The 16,599-nt window shown below is 49.1% G+C and overlaps 2 protein-coding genes across 2 annotated transcripts in view; both read right to left on the bottom strand.

The window, feature by feature from the left end:
• The window catches only part of LOC135814908 (WD repeat-containing protein 47-like), a 6,340-nt gene extending 4,858 nt beyond the window's left edge, over positions 1 to 1,482 (bottom strand). Inside the window, exon 1 of the mRNA XM_065328106.1 lies at positions 83 to 1,482. Within this exon, the coding sequence (XP_065184178.1) occupies positions 83 to 1,463 (1,381 nt within the window). The 5' untranslated portion in view covers positions 1,464 to 1,482. The remainder of the gene's footprint in view (positions 1 to 82) is intronic.
• Positions 1,483 to 9,545: 8,063 nt separating this feature from the next.
• On the bottom strand, positions 9,546 to 15,216 carry LOC135814907 (homeobox protein notochord-like). The gene is made up of 2 exons (XM_065328105.1): positions 14,449 to 15,216; positions 9,546 to 11,185 (listed from the first exon to the last, which is right to left on the bottom strand). Exons 1-2 carry the CDS (start codon positions 14,903 to 14,905, stop codon positions 10,503 to 10,505), a joined length of 1,140 nt encoding a protein of 379 aa, XP_065184177.1. The 5' UTR covers positions 14,906 to 15,216; the 3' UTR covers positions 9,546 to 10,502.
• Positions 15,217 to 16,599: the final 1,383 nt, after the last annotated feature.

Genomic DNA, 16,599 nt, shown 5'->3' with positions numbered 1-16,599 from the left:
AGTACCTCCTCATTTCGATTGTACAGGAGCTGCAGTAGCTACTCTGCAATCTCGCGGCTTCACACATGTACTGGGTACTTACAGGCATCCCATGCCATGCGATCTTCCATCTGTTGTGTGGACGCTGGGTTGTTTGTAGGGTCATCTTTAATCACGGGCAGTGCTGCTGCTGCTGCTGCAGTGTGGGGATTAGTACTTGAAGCAGGCAGAGATACCGGGTCTTGTCCATCAGTGTAAGTTCCAGTAGTATCTTGTGACATACAGTGATACGCAGACTCTTTGCTGGAGGATTCCTCTGAGGTGGAGGATAGTACCGAGTCTGGTGTATTGCTGGCGTGTGTATGTCCGGGGTCCTGTGTCGTAGCGGTGTGTTCAAATGAAAACTCCGATCCGGGTATTACTGATCTACGATGGCCACGTGAAACCACTGCCGTCGCCTTTTTCCGCGGTTTACTCTCAGAGTCCTGGCCCGTGGTGCCGTGACTCAGGTGCAGTCGCTTGATGGGCGGATTCAGATGCCCATCGGTACTGCAGATAGGCTGGATGGTGACGGAATGGTCACGCTTTGTACGCCGATGGTACAGCTCTTCAAAGAACTTATCTGGCAACCATGACATCCAGTTGGCCAGATCGCAGTTGAGTACAAACTTATGCCAGTGCCGAACCTCAGTGGGACCCATGCGCACCGGTTTCAACCACTGAAGGACCCCAGGACATTTCTCAACCAAACGCCGATCGTTGGATTTGAAGGTTTCACTACGCCGTTGCTGAAATGACTCCTGCAGTTGTTCGTAGAACTTTCCCAACACCGTCAGGATTATTAGGCGCCCTTGCTCTTTGCCTCTGGCAAACCCGGGTGAGTCTTTTTTCCCCGAAAGCTTTGGCCTGGATGGATGTCGAATGCCCATGGCCTCTTCGTACTGTGCTAGGATCTCTTTGAAACTGTCAAGTCTCCCGCGCCGAGGACACCAACGAAGCTGTTCCGTGACCTGCCGGAAGTCGCCCATGTCCACAAGTTTCTGAATGCTGGCGAACTGTTCGGCACTGCAGAGCTTCTCTAGGCGCTCGAGGCAGAGCTGGATTTCCGCCCAGACCTTGACAAACTCGCTGTCGACCATGGTCATTGTTCGCCGTTTTCCCCTGGGCGAGTCACCGTCGGTTGTGCACAGATACTCCAGCAAGCGCTGCTTCTCAATGATCATGCTCAGCCGGCGACTGTTCTCCCTGGTGGCTTTGTTCCTGGACAACGGTCTCAGGAAGTGGAGGAGGTCATCCCACTTGCCGGTAATCACTGAACGTCGGATAAACGCTATGTCAGAGTGTGGCTCCCAGTTGCCATTGGTGACCCCTGTTTCCTCTTCCAGTGCCAGAAGGGACTTTGGCAGGCCAGCTTCGTCAAAGTACCCCAGTATCAGGTGCACCAGGTCTGCCTCCTTCACACGTGACTCAAACTCAGGATCCATCTTGTGTACAGTAACTAAACTTGTACTTGTAATCCGTGGCTACTTACACGGATGACGCGTGCATGCTACTCACGTCACACATAATAATATGATCCCGTTGGGCAATTTTATTATTCTACTTGAGTCAGTCACTGCATGGTTTGGCCGGTTCAGCAGCACACATCGGTCTCAGTGGCATTGGCGTAGTCTGCATGCCTGATGGGGAACATCGTCAGTGACGTTCAATCTACCGGCCGACTGACCAGTGTCCGGCAGCGCCGCTTGGACGGGAGGAACTGAATATCACCTTCAGCTTCTCTGCGGTTCCGCAACTCGTCTCCTTGCCTTGTCGGCCATCCACATTCAAATTGAAATGGCAAGTACATGCACATATGCATCTACAAGACTTCGTCTTTCGTTCAATTCTTTCTAAAAATTATCTACCGACGCCGCTTGCAGTTGTTCATAAGAAAGCCACCACTACTGCACTCAGGCACAAGTAGATAAAGCAAAATACTTGCACCTGGTCAGCACTGCGTTTCGTTGTGACTGGTATGTGCAGAGCGACGACTGCTTGCTTCAAGTTCAAGCCAGTACAACACACAGAGAATGGCCCGAGACTCGAGAGCAGATATTCCGCTCGCATCGTCGCAGCGTTCGTAGGTCTACTGACTGCACTGACGGCCTTGAAAAGCCTTCAGTGACTTCACTCCAGCTGCGCACTGACTTGCACTGTGCATGGCCCTGGGGGACAATGTAGATTCTCGCGCAGCATTGCGGTGGTGAACCGTGGTGAACACTGCACTGATGCAGTGAACATCATGATGATGGCACCCACAGTACTACCCTTACCATGATTACTTAGCGCACAAGTAGTGACATGATTACTTATTATTTGTATCAGTGAAGATTACTGCCACTGTTTTTCACATACGAACATAGGCATAGGCCAGTATCATAGGGTGCCTCCGTGGTGTGAACAGACAGTAACCAGTAACACTAACAGTTCCTGAACTAACTTTACTTTCTTGATGGCTACAGTTTCGTGGGAATCGTGGGTCGCAGGCGAGCTACAGTCAGTACAGAGTCAGAGGCTAGCTGACTGGGCTAGCGGTGGGACGTTATCACTACTATCACTGGCACGGTACTCGTAGGCATCAGTCAGTGTGTTAGTACTGTTACTTCCACTGAGTCTGTGCCAGAGCCGAGACGGCGAGAGTACATAACCCTACTACTCTTGGACTTGGTGTCACACAACGCTGTACTGCCTACTGGTGAATACCAGCAAGTAATAGTTTGTTATCGTGTTATCACTCTTCTTATTTTCACGGTAAGATTGCCAAATCCTGGTACATACAGGTGCTCTAGTAAGCCTCGGAGCGGCTCCGAGGCTTCGAGGCTTTTTTAAGCAAAGAATCCTCTGCTTTTTTTGTGCGTGTGTTAATACTATCAGTGAGTTGGTAATGACTAATGGTCACAGGCTTGCTTGCAAGCCCATGCATGATTGTCGAGGTAATGCGGTGGCCGTGCAGTGCTATTGAACTAACGCCACGGGCCTTGGCTTTGGGACCTGCTTGAAAAAAACACAAACCCAAAGGAAAACCGCTGAACGACAAATCCATTGGACCGAGGTCGCACACGCCATACCTCCTCATGATGACGACCAAGGTCCTGTGCTTGGTCCAATGTCCTATGCTTGGTCCAAGGTCCTATGCTTCATACCGGCCACCATGTCCCGTTGTAAATCATAATGGCCGCTAGCGCTACCATGTCTGACCCGGGCCGTTATCATGGTTATGTGTCGAAATGTAAACTGTAATGGCTGCCAGGGGGTAGGCAGTGCTCTGGCGGATGCGTGCGTTTCCGGCCGCCCCATCGTTTACAGTGATTGCTGCCTCAAAAGTCAAGCTGGTATCTTCTGTATAACTGATGCTGTACTTCACCGTCGGTCATGAGAATCATGATGATGAAACTTACTTGAAAAGCAAGTTTCTCACTAGACGACATACCGGCATACTATTCAGCACCTGGCTTTGCGTGGCCTTGAATGAGAGCGGCCTCGCATATGCCGGAGCGCTTGAACACACAAGAACTATTTTCTCTTTCCGTTCTTTGCAAACACAGGCCCATGCTGGATGAAACATTTTCTAAATTTTGCTACACAATCGTACTCTTCATGCATTTGCATGTTTGCTTGGCGCTCGTACCGTCCCTCACGATCAAAAGTTTCAGGATGTTTCATCCTGTGTTTCCAAAACCGCCGATAAAGAGAACTCATTGCTCATTTGAGCCACACTCGTTACCTGATTTGAGGCTATACGACTCCCTGCTCAGTACTAGTAGTATTTGACCAAGGCATGTAGCCATGTACCGGCTGACTGGTTTGAACGATAAGCTATGTAATGTATCTCGACGCGCACTAGTAAGTACTATTAGTTGTCTCCAGTAAGTCGTCGGCGCCTCTCGTTACTAACGTAACCTAGGCGACAGTCGTTACATGTAGTGCATGTACCACTCATAGTCATAGAGTAATTTACTATTTAGCCGAGGACAGAAGTGCCGACATCTTGCAATGTGTGGATGGAATTAGAACGGGTGTATCACCCTGCAGTGTGGATGGAATTAGAACGGGTCACGGTGTATCACCCTGCAGCAACTCTATTACTTGTCACATTTTTATAAAGCTGGAAAGGTTTTCTAATTGTCCGTTTAATAATATGAGGCTATTAAAAAACCCATACTGATAGGAACCTGATGAAACTTGAAAGCAGCCAGGGTTCTGGATGCGACAGTTTGAATGTCAGAGACCACTTGTACTCATACGTCGTTATTCGCTGTGGTGAGTGATCGATGGCTAATGAAGTAAACAACTTTTTTTAAAGAGCTTGCCGCAAGTTGCATTTCCGCATGTCACCTAGCTCTCGATCAGTCTGGCCCCAGGTAAGAGCAGTGGGATGCCCCAGGAATTCCTACACGAAGCCTCTCAGATAGTCTTTTGCAACGGCTAATGGCCTATTGTGCGGCCTCCTTCATCTTTATTTCAGCAATTACCAAGGGTAGACTACCCTGTAGTACTAGGCTGTAGCAAGACTCACAATCTGTGTGGGGATTTCCCTAGAAAAGTAATAATATGTGTACATGACATTGTACAATGACAACTTAGTTACAACTCTACTGCTCTTTAAAAATAGCAGACTGTGTTGTCATCTGTCTCGGTCTCCATGATTAATGTGACGATGATTTCAATACTCATCGGGGAGTCGCATGAACCCCTTTTTTGGCTTTTGCGTTTATACGACTCCTAGCTACATGTATAAGCCTTACCTGAGAAGTTTCTGCAAATGATTCTCTGGAACTTGTGCAGGTCTTATGAATACCAAATGATCTGTTTGCGTTTGTCCACTACAATCAAACCCGCTCACCAATACCCAAGCAACCAACCATTGACACTGACTCAAGGCATCATGCAATCGTAGGCGAAAGGTGACTTTGTGCGCCTCGTGGAAGTGTATTATTGAGACTCGCTGATACTGGGCGTGAACAGGACTGTGGCTGGGTACTACTACCTGGAGTGGTCGCTTGAGAAATCCACGCATTGTTAGTGTACCTTTTGAGGTTTGCAGCGGTATTTTGAGCCAAATCGAACGTTCGTGGTGGTTTTGTGGGCACGTTGAATGGGCAGAAATAGTAATCTCGGAGCCCCCGACAAACAAAGGTCGTCGTCGATTCCCGGCACGGGGCCAGCGCGAAACAATTAGTTAGGATTTCCGTGCTTGGCTCCCGTGTGTTGTGTGTGTTTGTGTTCTCTGTGGATACCTACTCCATGATCTTCCTGTCATTGCAACTTGACGTGTTAATTTTTAATCCCTCTTCCTCAGTCTGACCTGGGAACACTGGTGTTTTGTTACAGAAGTCAGCAGAGAAGATAGATACTGTCCTGCCGACTGCGACTCAGCCGCAACATGTATTCTACCCTCCGGGCATGGGCACAGCAGCACATTGGGAGGCTGAGAAGCGCGAACAATGACAGACACATGCTTGGCATTTCCCCCGCACCGCTGGACAGCTGGGATTGGAGCCCTCATCCAGCTCGGCCTTGTTCCCTGGCAATCCAAACAGCTCGACACTAGACCTTGGCGTTGACGATCTAGTATTGCCAGTATTGGCGATGATCGTGTAGGCTGTATAAGCTGTATTATACCGATCACATGTCGTTGTCTGTATGCTTCTCTGTCCAAACTGATGTGGATCATCCATCTAGGGTTAAACAAGACATTGGTCAATCCTAGTGATATCCAGACCACACCCTGGACTGGATCAAGGTCGGAGGCGAATGAAGAGCAGTAGTAGTAGTGATCATCGAGCTAGGCAGCATTCTTGTACATGCGCTATGTCTAGCACAGATACAGCACAGATACAGCACAGATACAGCACAGATACAGTGATAGGAGGTTTGAGTACTTTACAAGTACCGCTGACTTGCATTGGCAGTGGATTGCAGGCTACGTTAGTTACACTGTTTTCAGTGAGCAGATCAGGACAAGTTGTTCGTCTGGTGTGCTGCACGGATGTTCGCGGTGCCCCAATACATAACGCCTCGCGAACTCAAAGGGGAATAGCAATACTGACAGTGACTACGGTATGGATAATGAGCCTTTCCTGACGTTGGACAGTGAATGACCAGGTTGGCTGCCAATATACATGTACAAACACACAAACAGAATGAGATTTAAAAAAAGATGTTATCGAGAGCTCCACTGCCTGCGAACCTAAACTACCTATGCCATACTGATGCACTGACCAGACTGATAGGCTCCAGCAAGAGTGGCCTTCACCCGCGTTTATAATTATTGTCGTTGTTGCTCTTTTAACATCGCAAACGCTTGAGTGCATATTTGGGACATTTATAGATTTAGAAGGCTTGGTACTCGCTCGGACGACCCACGTGACGTACACGTATGTTGCTGTATGCGTGAGCAGCTACATGTACATGTACAGCGGCTTGATAATGGGTGTATGAAGCCGACATGCATAGATTTCGCGTGACATGACTCGTCGCCGATTGGATGCTTGGACTGACCATGCATGTATACAAGGAATCTAAAATTTAATGGAAGATTCAGTCATCGCTACACGGTCACTGGTATGACATATCTCGAGAGTCGAGGCTTCAAGTCCATTGTGATCATGTGATGAAGAGCATCATGTACACTGTAGGTCTACAATCTATCATTGAACTACTGTAGTACAGTACAGACTACAATGTACTGAGATTCTATGAAGATTGTTAGGAAACTCTGGCTCCGGGTAGAATTGGACGTTTCCGTTCCTCCAGTTGTCAGCAGGCAGCTGCGGCTGGAATGGCCACTGCATTCCTAAGCATTTGCATTCAGGCAATGCCGACAGTGGCAGCAACGACGAAGCGGTACAAGTTGTCGAGGCGAGAACATCACTACTACTGTAGCCCAGGCCTAGGCTCTACAAGTAGTAGGAAAGTATGGAGTACTCAACGGACTGCCTACCCGCACAAAGACTTCAATCACTCGTAAAGCTATGGATCACTCAATAGCTAAAGATAGGGATTGGTGCGTGTTGGTATTAATTACTGTCAGCCCCAATGTGTTAACAGCCCGCAACCCCGCCACATTTTTAACGATGAACGCGGGGGAGAGAAGCCCGTTTCGCGACCGCCTCGTTTGCAGTGACAGTGGCATGGAATGAAGGTGCTAATTATGGTAACGCATATTTCACCTCCTGGACAAGCACATAGCTGAATAGTTGGTCATGCAGAGCACATCGAAGCAGCGAACAGTACCTTGAAATACTAGTGGTTTCAAAAAGCTTTCAACGGCCATGGTATCTTTCTATGGCGTTCACTGCTACACACAATACGTACATGTACATGTAGATATGCTGGCTGCCCATCCGAATATCGGAACGAACATCAACCACACACACACACGCGCGCGCGCGCGCGCGCGCACACACACATACACACGCGCGCACGAGCAACCTGGTCGGTCGAATGAACTCTTGCCCCAAGTCTGGAGGGCAATCCAGGCGGCCAAATGAGGAGATGAAGATGTTGTTACTGTACCAGTCCGTTCTGATGTGCATTTACCACTGACGGCTACGCACAGAGCGGAGCATTTACTGTGGTGATGATCAGTACGTGCATGATACTGGTCGATGGTACATGCATTGTCATCGGCTCCGCGCGGGTGGAAAAGACTGTCGAGAATGAGTGTGGAGCGCAGGTCAAAAGAGAGGAAACCGCACCGACCACTCAGAGCATTCAGACGGACGATTGCCTTCAAGAAGAATGTCCAATTCTCCGGCAATCGTTTCCGATGGCGACATGTCTAAGCTACGATACCAGGTCTGACGAGAGATCTCTCGCATCCCAGCAGCGTGCATTGCATGCATTGTATACATTGGCGGCTATGGCAATATGACTTGTTCTCCATGCGGAGTGTGCAGAGAAAAGAAAAGGGATTCACAGCAAACGAGGAACTTAAGCCGCTTACTAGACAGCTTTGGGGTCCATTGGTATTGGCGTGCGGAGGTGGGTATATATTTATCGGGTGAATATGGCGTCAATCTTTGCAGCTCCAATGTTAGTGCACTTGCGGGGAAGTCGCAATCAAGGCGATCGTCGATGCTTTGAGCTTGGACAAGAACGGACCCTCCTGTGTGTTGCCACTATTATAGCGACAGTTTTGGAACTAGGAAGGCCGGCTGATGATGTGGGCGCTCAACAAGTCTCTAGCATCGATCAACTATCACACTGTTCGTGTTACCGTAGTGGTCGATTGCAGCACAGAAACACAAAACTGGATGGGAGTGTCAAGCAGGTGACGAGGTTTTCCCGTGAACTATGTACTGTCTGCAGGCGGAAGACGTTTAGCAGACAGCGCTGGCAAGTGAACTGGCGCGAACACGAACATGGAAATAGAAGAGGAAGCAGTTCCTCGATCTCACTGTTCATACTTCTGTGTGAGCGTATTCACTTGTACACGTTCAGTTCAGCATACGTACCGATGGAATTCACACCTCACGGGCTCTTGCCAGGATCAGGAGTGGGGTAATTCTTGCGTGGCGTGTACGAACATTTCCTATAATATTGTCATGTGCCATATGTGCCTGGTTCCTCCCAAGAGGGTGGAAGCAAGAAACAATGAATCTCGTCCGAGTGTCAGTTACACCAGGGGCGGCCCCTCGGCTTCTTTGGTTGAAGCTCTTTCCCTTTCTCGCCCAGTTTTGCGCGACCAATACTTATCAAAACCTTCACGGGGCTTCCTTGAACACCTAGTTGTCGACAGTATTTGGAGTCAAGGAAGTCAGCTATCGTCGTCGGAGCATTATGTAGTGCTGTAAAGAGTATCTATCCGCCATTGCACCCAAACACGGACAGCTAACTAGTGAGTGTATCATCCCATACGGTGCAATAACTCAGCTAATGTTACGGTGGTCGTTGGATTTTGTCAACAGTTTGCCATTCTTCTGACCAACGGGCGGAAATGAAGTTTGATCTCTGCATAACATTATTAACAAGGTTATCATCGGCGAGAAGTGGATGTGGACAGCATTCGTGCATGCAAAGTCCTTGAGTCGGCTAATAACCACGTGGCCGAAGAGAGCCTATTTACATTTTACAGCATGGTGCATGCAGCTATCATTATGTATTAAAACGTCACATTGTTCTCTGGCTAGCAACCGTAAGTATTGCACTAAAAGTAAATATCACGAGGTCACTTGCTTATGATACTACCACCAGACCATAACTATGTTCCTGGCGATGGCTTCACCAACGCAATTCTGATGACTGGACATGCCGCTCAATTTACCTCCTGTTCTCTCCGCTCATAAACATTCCACGCAAAGCAATACTAAGCATCATATGCGAGTGCATTTCCAATTACTTTGGTTAGAAGGTGAATACTTATTTGTTGACTGTAGCAGCCACCCCTCACCCGACATCACCTTATCCCCATGATCATGGGAAAGAAAGATCGGGTTGGTTCCCAAGTATCGTAATTCAAGTGATGTGTCCCACACACATGTACAATGTACATGTGCATCACAACACAGGAACAGAGAACATGATAGGTGTTGGTTTGATGTGCCAGTTACTATCTCCCTGGGTGGGCACAGCCCACGCCAGAGACGATACTTTCCTAAAATGAAGAGTGAAATTCGTGAAAATAATTATTTTATGGCGAAAAATGCCCAGCTTATCACGTCTTGCGAATCAACGCTGCCTAAGTAGTGGAAATAACAAGTGACAACATGCTATATTATGGGAAATTCGTGTGAATTGCTTTGTGTGAGGGTGATGTGAATTGTTAATTCAACTTGGAAGCAATTGCTACATGTCCATAATCTCCAACGAGTGCAGGCAATATCAGCAGCCATCATTCGATCAAGATCAACAAACACAGTAAACGAACTTGCAGAGATTTATTAGTAGGTGAAAATATTGTACATGTATCATAATCTGTGGAGTTCTTCAGAGTTTCAGATTGGCTTGATGGTCTGTAATCGCTGCAATTGCAGTGCGTGATGCACATACAGTGCTTGTGTACTGTTCGCTCATGGTTGCTAGTATAATGTACGCATTTCGGGAGTTACTCCTTAGTGTCCAGGATATGACTGGCTGGCAACGTGAAGTTGTGATGTTGAAATGGCGAAACGTGAAGGGAATCACTGGCACCTAGCCATTCTGAGCTGTGTGCTTCCTGCTCATTTTGCTGTTGAAATCGGGTGCATCCATTATTCTGAGCAGTCAAACGTGGTCACTGTTTTGACTGTCCCATAGATAGCGGTGGTGCTGGCCAACACACGCTGCTGTAAAAACCTTTCTCGGAGAGACGAGTAGATTGCTCGTAAACGATGATGCACGTTAGAATAGGGCTTTGGAGGCGAGCTTCAAGACGGAGATAACCTTGACAAGTGTGAAAACGCAGCTGGAGAGAGTGGGGGTGGGGGTGCTCTCTGTTCTCGCCTGGTAACAGGGCAGAGGTCAGGATAACATCAGTCTCTCTGCTGACTGCTGATATCCTATGACGTGCGCCAGCTTGTCAAGTGCTGCTGCTGCTGCTGTGGTTGAGACAGTGTTTGTTGCTGATTTAGCTGGTTAGTAGAGCTTGCAGGAGCAGCTACGGCTACCCCGTTGCCACCATTGCCCGCTGAAGGGAAACCACCGTCTTCAAACTGCTCCCCGGACGAGAGAGGTCCGTCGCACTCCTCCCACTCTTCCGTGTCTTCCGTCATATCGTTGGCCCCTGACTGTGACGTGGTGGAGGATTTCTCCATGCAGCTGTCCGCACTCTGGCTCTCAGCCGAGCCGGGACGCTGTCCGGAGGTGGTGGCTATTTCGCGCTTCCACTTGTTTCGTCTGTTCTGAAACCAGACTTTCACCTGAGTCTCGGTCATCTTCAGTGATAATGCTAGCTGAAGGCGATCGTTGGAGGACAGGTAGCGCTTCTGGTTGAACGTCAGTTCCAGCTGATCGATCTGGGAACGTGTAAACACCGTTCTAGTCTTCTTTTTCTTCAGCTTCAGTTGGCCCAGACCATAGACGTGCGGACGCTGTGCTGCAGCCGCAGCCGCCGGATTCAGGCCCATCCCCATGCCCGCCGCGCTCGTGTTGTCGTATCCATAGCAGCCGACGTTGCAGGAGGCGGCGGCCGTGGTTTGATAGCTGGGCTGCATGGCAGCGGGTGTCGTCGGGTGCATGATCCCTGGACACAGCACACAGGCAGAGCACGATGGCACAAACAGAGTATGGTGAGTGATCGCGAAGCATTTCTCGATCTCTACATCCACCGCTTTTTGTGGAGTGCCCGGCGCACTACCAATAGAATGTCACCCTATTAAAACTGTTCGCGGTTGCTGGGGTGAGAGGAGCCAGCACTTGCAGGTCTAAAGTTAAAGTCGACCAAGTCCTCGGTTGACTCAGTCCTAGGAGAGCAGACACGAAAGAGGAAACCGCGAGAGCCACTCGCGCCGCACATCGTGGCCATATCATGTTGAAACAAAGCATTCAGTCTCACGCCAGTGAATACAAGCCACGCTATCAGTCAAGCATATCAATATAGAAATACACACACACACACACACACACACACACACACACACACACACACATAAATACACACAAGCATAATGATACACATGCACGCACGCACACACACAGCAGAGACGCAGCACCAGTGGTCAGGATGTTGGCGACCGCCATTGCAAAACACCGTGCTTGCTACACGAACTGTGCCGCACTATGGCACGGAGTCTTTGGCTCTAGCGCAGGAAACAATTGCCGGTGCTGGGGCTCAATGCCAAGCAGCGCTGCGGCCTGGTGCGGAATTACACCAGGGAATTCAGGGGTTACTGCTCGTTGGGAGATCTGGCAAAGCGCCTGGCAGGAAGACTACGGGGAGACCACGGCAAGATCACAAGACGCTGGAGAAGCTTTTCAACACAAGGCTGAGGCTGCTCAGACACTTCGGCTTGGATGCAAACATCCATCCTGAGTCTTGCCAAAAAGTAACAGAGGTTTGAGTTAGGAAAGGTGACTGTACGTTATCGGGAGTCTCAGACTACATCTCTCTTCTCATGTGTTGATGGAAGCAGGATACAAGAACAGCACAGTGCCCGGTCGCCCAATACTACACACCTAATCATGTCACTGTGTGGAAAAAGGCTGATTCTGTGCAGAGTGCACCGCTACCAATCGCTTTATTCAAGTGCTCATTGTGTACTTGTAATTGTCCATTATCATCCATGCCTTAACTAACTTGGCTGAGGTTCTAACTCTCAGTCACTTCCCCCATACCATACCAGTGCATTGTACTCATGTCATGACCGATCATGTGACATCGCAATCATGTACATGTACGTGATAAATTAAGTGGATGAGCATTTGCTGTGGGAATGCTGGGTGGGTGGCTTGGGTGGCTTCAAAGTCAAGGGGGTAGGGTCGTTAGGATTGCAAAGGATATGTGCGGGAAATGCTATAGAAACTTCCGAAGTCGTCACACAATCCGCAAGTCCGCGTCCCGTTGACTGGCCCCTGATATTTGCTTCAACATAGGACTGCATGGACATTGTTTACAGTGTAGTGGGCATTACCATGCCTCTGTGAAGTGTGAACAATGTCCTGGAGGCCGGCTGAAGTCACGGTCTTCCACACCGTGAACACCCTCTAGAAGTAGAAGTGTTTGTGGCAAAGGCCATACGGGTCCACGACCATGCATACGTGCTCTTTGTCTCCCCTCCAACCTGCAGTGGCTTGCTTCGCCCATCGTCCACATCCAGCCTATTGAACCCATACCCGTGCATCGATGCTTTCCCTACAATGTGTAATAGATATGTAGGAGTACCTCACGAGCAACGATGATGTTTATTAGTAGATTGAAGATAACACCAACAGTCAACACCCATACACTCCCTCCAGTGTTGCATGTTCCCGATCGGTCCCACAGCAGAGCGTGTGATGTACTGACTGGCGTCAACAAGGACACCAGCATACTTGATTTCCCGGCAAGACCGTTTTGCCAAGATGATCTCAGGTGATACCAACCCGATTTCGCTGATCTGCTCAACCGCTGAGTAACAGGCTCGACATTGTCCATGCAGTGTGGATGCTGTAGTATTACTATTAGCACTATCGATATAATTATCACATTGTGTACGTGTGTGTATTAATTATTAGCAATTGACACTTTGTAGAGCCAAGCGCTGACAAACGCCGGTCGCCACTTAGCCTCTCGTGTCGATCGCTTCGCTACAAATCGATTGTGATTGGGCAGTTTAACTAAGTCATGAAGACTGATTGCACGATATCCTTGCTGTTCGGATTCATGAAGACCTTCACTGTGAACAGGCTCCACAACTAACTTAGTACATGTACAAAGAGCCACGATCATCTCCAGTCTAGTCGCATTTCATTCGATGATTCTCTACACTTGGCGGCCTGAATCGCTTATCCAGCACTCAGTTGTCGTAGTTATGGCAAGCTCTTTCACACTCTACATCCCCTCTTGCACCGATGATTCACCCTTGTGTGGCGCGTCTCGGTTTGATTCATGAACGAAGAGGAATGTTCCTAACATCCTCCCTTTCTGCCAACAGCGATCTTAACCACATTTCCTCTACTGGTGTTTTGCACTTGAGGTGAACAAAGAATCTTCAACTGCAATGACGGCCCCTGATCCTCGCTAGGGAAGGTTTAATGCAAGTACACGCGCCAAGCCCACCTCTGAGTAGCGCTGCAGTCTCATCAACCAGTTAGTTCTACTCTGATGTGGGGCCCACAGCGCGCGCAGGCAGGGCGGTCGTTTTCGAGCGTCTTGTGGCAGTTCCACAGCCGACTGGTGTCACCAGTGGCTAACCGATGTGCACAGTGCACATCGGTTAGTTCCTTGCTTAGCAAACAATTAAAAGGAGCAGGGCTTTGCGTCGCCAAGTGGAACAACTGGCAGCAGATATCCAACAGCTCGTCGAAATGCGTGTTTTCGCTGCGCGATTGTGTGCGGATTATGCTGCCTCTCAGAATACCCAGCGCTGCAGTCAAGCCACGGGTTCACTATCCAGTTTGAAGTTCAACACAGAATCATCATCATGATGAAAACATGATCATAAAAGAAGGTGTTACTGCTGTTTGTGCTGTGACCTTCAATAAAATTCAACACTGTGTCGCTGGTCTACGCCAAGGCCAGTGTCCCTCCTGTTCGAGTCCCGGTGGTGACAGCAACATTAATTCTGTCTTCAGACTTTTCTCATTTTCTTTCCCTCAAAGGAATATCATGAGTTCATTGCACTACTAATGTTTCAAACTTATGTAGAGAACAATCTGAAGATTTCAGGAGGGAGCCCAGTTTTTTAAAGGATCACAAACGTCTGCATGTTTAGAAGGTAGCGTTAGTAATTCGGAATCGCACGCTCTTTTGAATTCCCAGCCCGTGTGCTTACAAAGTTTAAAACACACATTGTTTTTGTAACTGACCTTCAGTGCTGCTAGTGGTCTGCTGGGGTAACGTCCATCTCGTGTCCTGGTAGAAAGCCAAAGGTTGCCATGTGATGGGTGAATTGCCTGGTGGTCGGAGGATGGTCGCACCAGTGACAGCCGGGGTGAACTGGTTCGGCCCTTGTGCCAGTGCCAAGTTCATCCCATTGGTCGGCGGTGGCGCTGCTGCTGCTTGCTGTGCCTGAGGAAGATGTGGCGCTGGAATTGGTGCTGCTGCTGGCGTGGTGTTATTAGCAGCTGTAGAGCAGGGCATCATGTTCGTGGTGTAGCCGTTGCAGAACGCAGCGCGGAGTGCTGCCTCCTGGGCCACTGCCGACGTGAGAGCAGTCTGAGGAACGACGGGGTTGCAACCGTTGACGTGCGTCAATCCTGGATTGACACTATCGCCTAAGATCGAGTGTATGGAGAACTTGTTGGTAGTCATCATGGTCGCCATATCCGACAATCTGAACGCCAAATTCAGGCGTACCTATTGGCCTTATCAGTATTTCTGTGTATTGATTGCGTGATGTGATCTGTTGTTGGACAGAAAGCGGAATAATCCCTTGAGGTCTGAAACGAACTGGAAAAGCAGTACAGAGAGGAAGGTGCGCGCTGATCAGCTGATACTATTAGTCAATGGCAGGAGGAAAGTCCTGCAAACTTGCTGCTATTGGCTGCGTGTCAATCTGAACTCTGTGGTCGAACCACTGGCATACTTATTGCATGCCCGGAAATGCCGTCTCGGCGAGTGGCTGCCTGCCAGAGTGCCTGGGTGCTGCGTACCTGTGTGCCTGGGTGTCGGTCTCTGCGATCCGACATGCACTGCACTGCTAGCCCGTACTACTTACTACTGGTCGTAGCCTGGCTGCTGGCTCGCCAGCCAGCAGCACCTGCCCCTACCTATGCAATGCCAGGGGACGGCATGTAGCAACGGTTGATCATCGCTGATCGCGATCAGTACAAGACTGCTCATGTTCATACAGGATGAACTGTGTCAGTACAGGAGGCACTGCTTCGTATGCACTTACACAGCGAGACACGGTATTATGCTGCAGTAATCATGGCTCAATCGTGTTCTTTGAACATTGGCCGCGCGCGCTTGCTGCAGCGATTCATTAAACATTCCCTTTCAGCGAATTTCACTACGTATCGTCCCAGCATTAGGTTATCACTAGTAGTAGTATCAGTCAGCATCTGTGACTCATGGATCGTGCATACTGACTCTGCGGTAAAAACCAAGGCCAGGGAGAAAGATAGAGGGGGAGGAGGGTGGTAGGAGTGAGCTGGGCGGGCAGAAACTTGCAATATCCTGTCGAATACTGAATTATACAGCGTGTACGTAGCGGTAACAGCAGCATGCAGCTCTTTCAGTCCGGGGTCATAAATGGAGTTCAGCTGGTAGCACATTTGCTCCGTCGCAATGCTCTTCCCCCCTCTCCCGGCAATGTCAACCCATGCAAGCCTACAGTTCTGTTTCATTTTCAACTTGAAATGACAGGTCACGAGGGTCATCACGAACCCCACATGTATCGGTGTTATGGTGTTCCTCGAGTTTGAGGTGTCCATACCGCTGTACTGAAGTGTATGTTCACATGGTACAGTAGGTCTAAACAGATGCATTGTCATAACTCCAAACACAGACCGTGTACTGGAGTGTGGGGCCTCCCTCTGTCCTTGGTCTGCTTATGGAAGGGTTGCCCTGCATGCAAGATTCGTGTGCCCTCGATCCTTGGAAACTGCGCACAAGCGAGCAATTGCCCGGCCATGCTCCGTCGCTCAGCCACCCTCAAGATCACGCTGCCCAACACGAATGCACACGCAACAGCTTTCTGGCTGCTGCCTGCACTGCTGGTATAGTTACAGCAAACAGTTACATGACTACATGTAGTCATCTAGACTGAGCTGAGCGTAATATGGGAACTATTAAAATGCAGGGGAAGAGTGTGTTGCTCCCTACATATTAAAACGCAGACCGTTGAAAACAGCATAGTGATCAGAAATGCTGGTAATTATGGCTGCATTGTTATGTCGATGACCACTAACTACGACCGTGGTTTTCACGATTAGTGACAACAACGAGCTCGTCTGTCCCTCCGGCAGGCAAATTTCACGCTCCGCACCAATGCTAGCCTCGCCTCGCACTATTGT

This window comes from Sycon ciliatum, chromosome 4 (assembly GCF_964019385.1).
Source record: "Sycon ciliatum chromosome 4, ocSycCili1.1, whole genome shotgun sequence".
In the NCBI taxonomy this organism is placed as follows: Eukaryota; Metazoa; Porifera; class Calcarea; order Leucosolenida; family Sycettidae; genus Sycon; species Sycon ciliatum.
The sequence above is the reverse complement of the archived record's forward strand: the minus strand, read 5'-3'. Positions and strand labels throughout refer to the sequence as shown.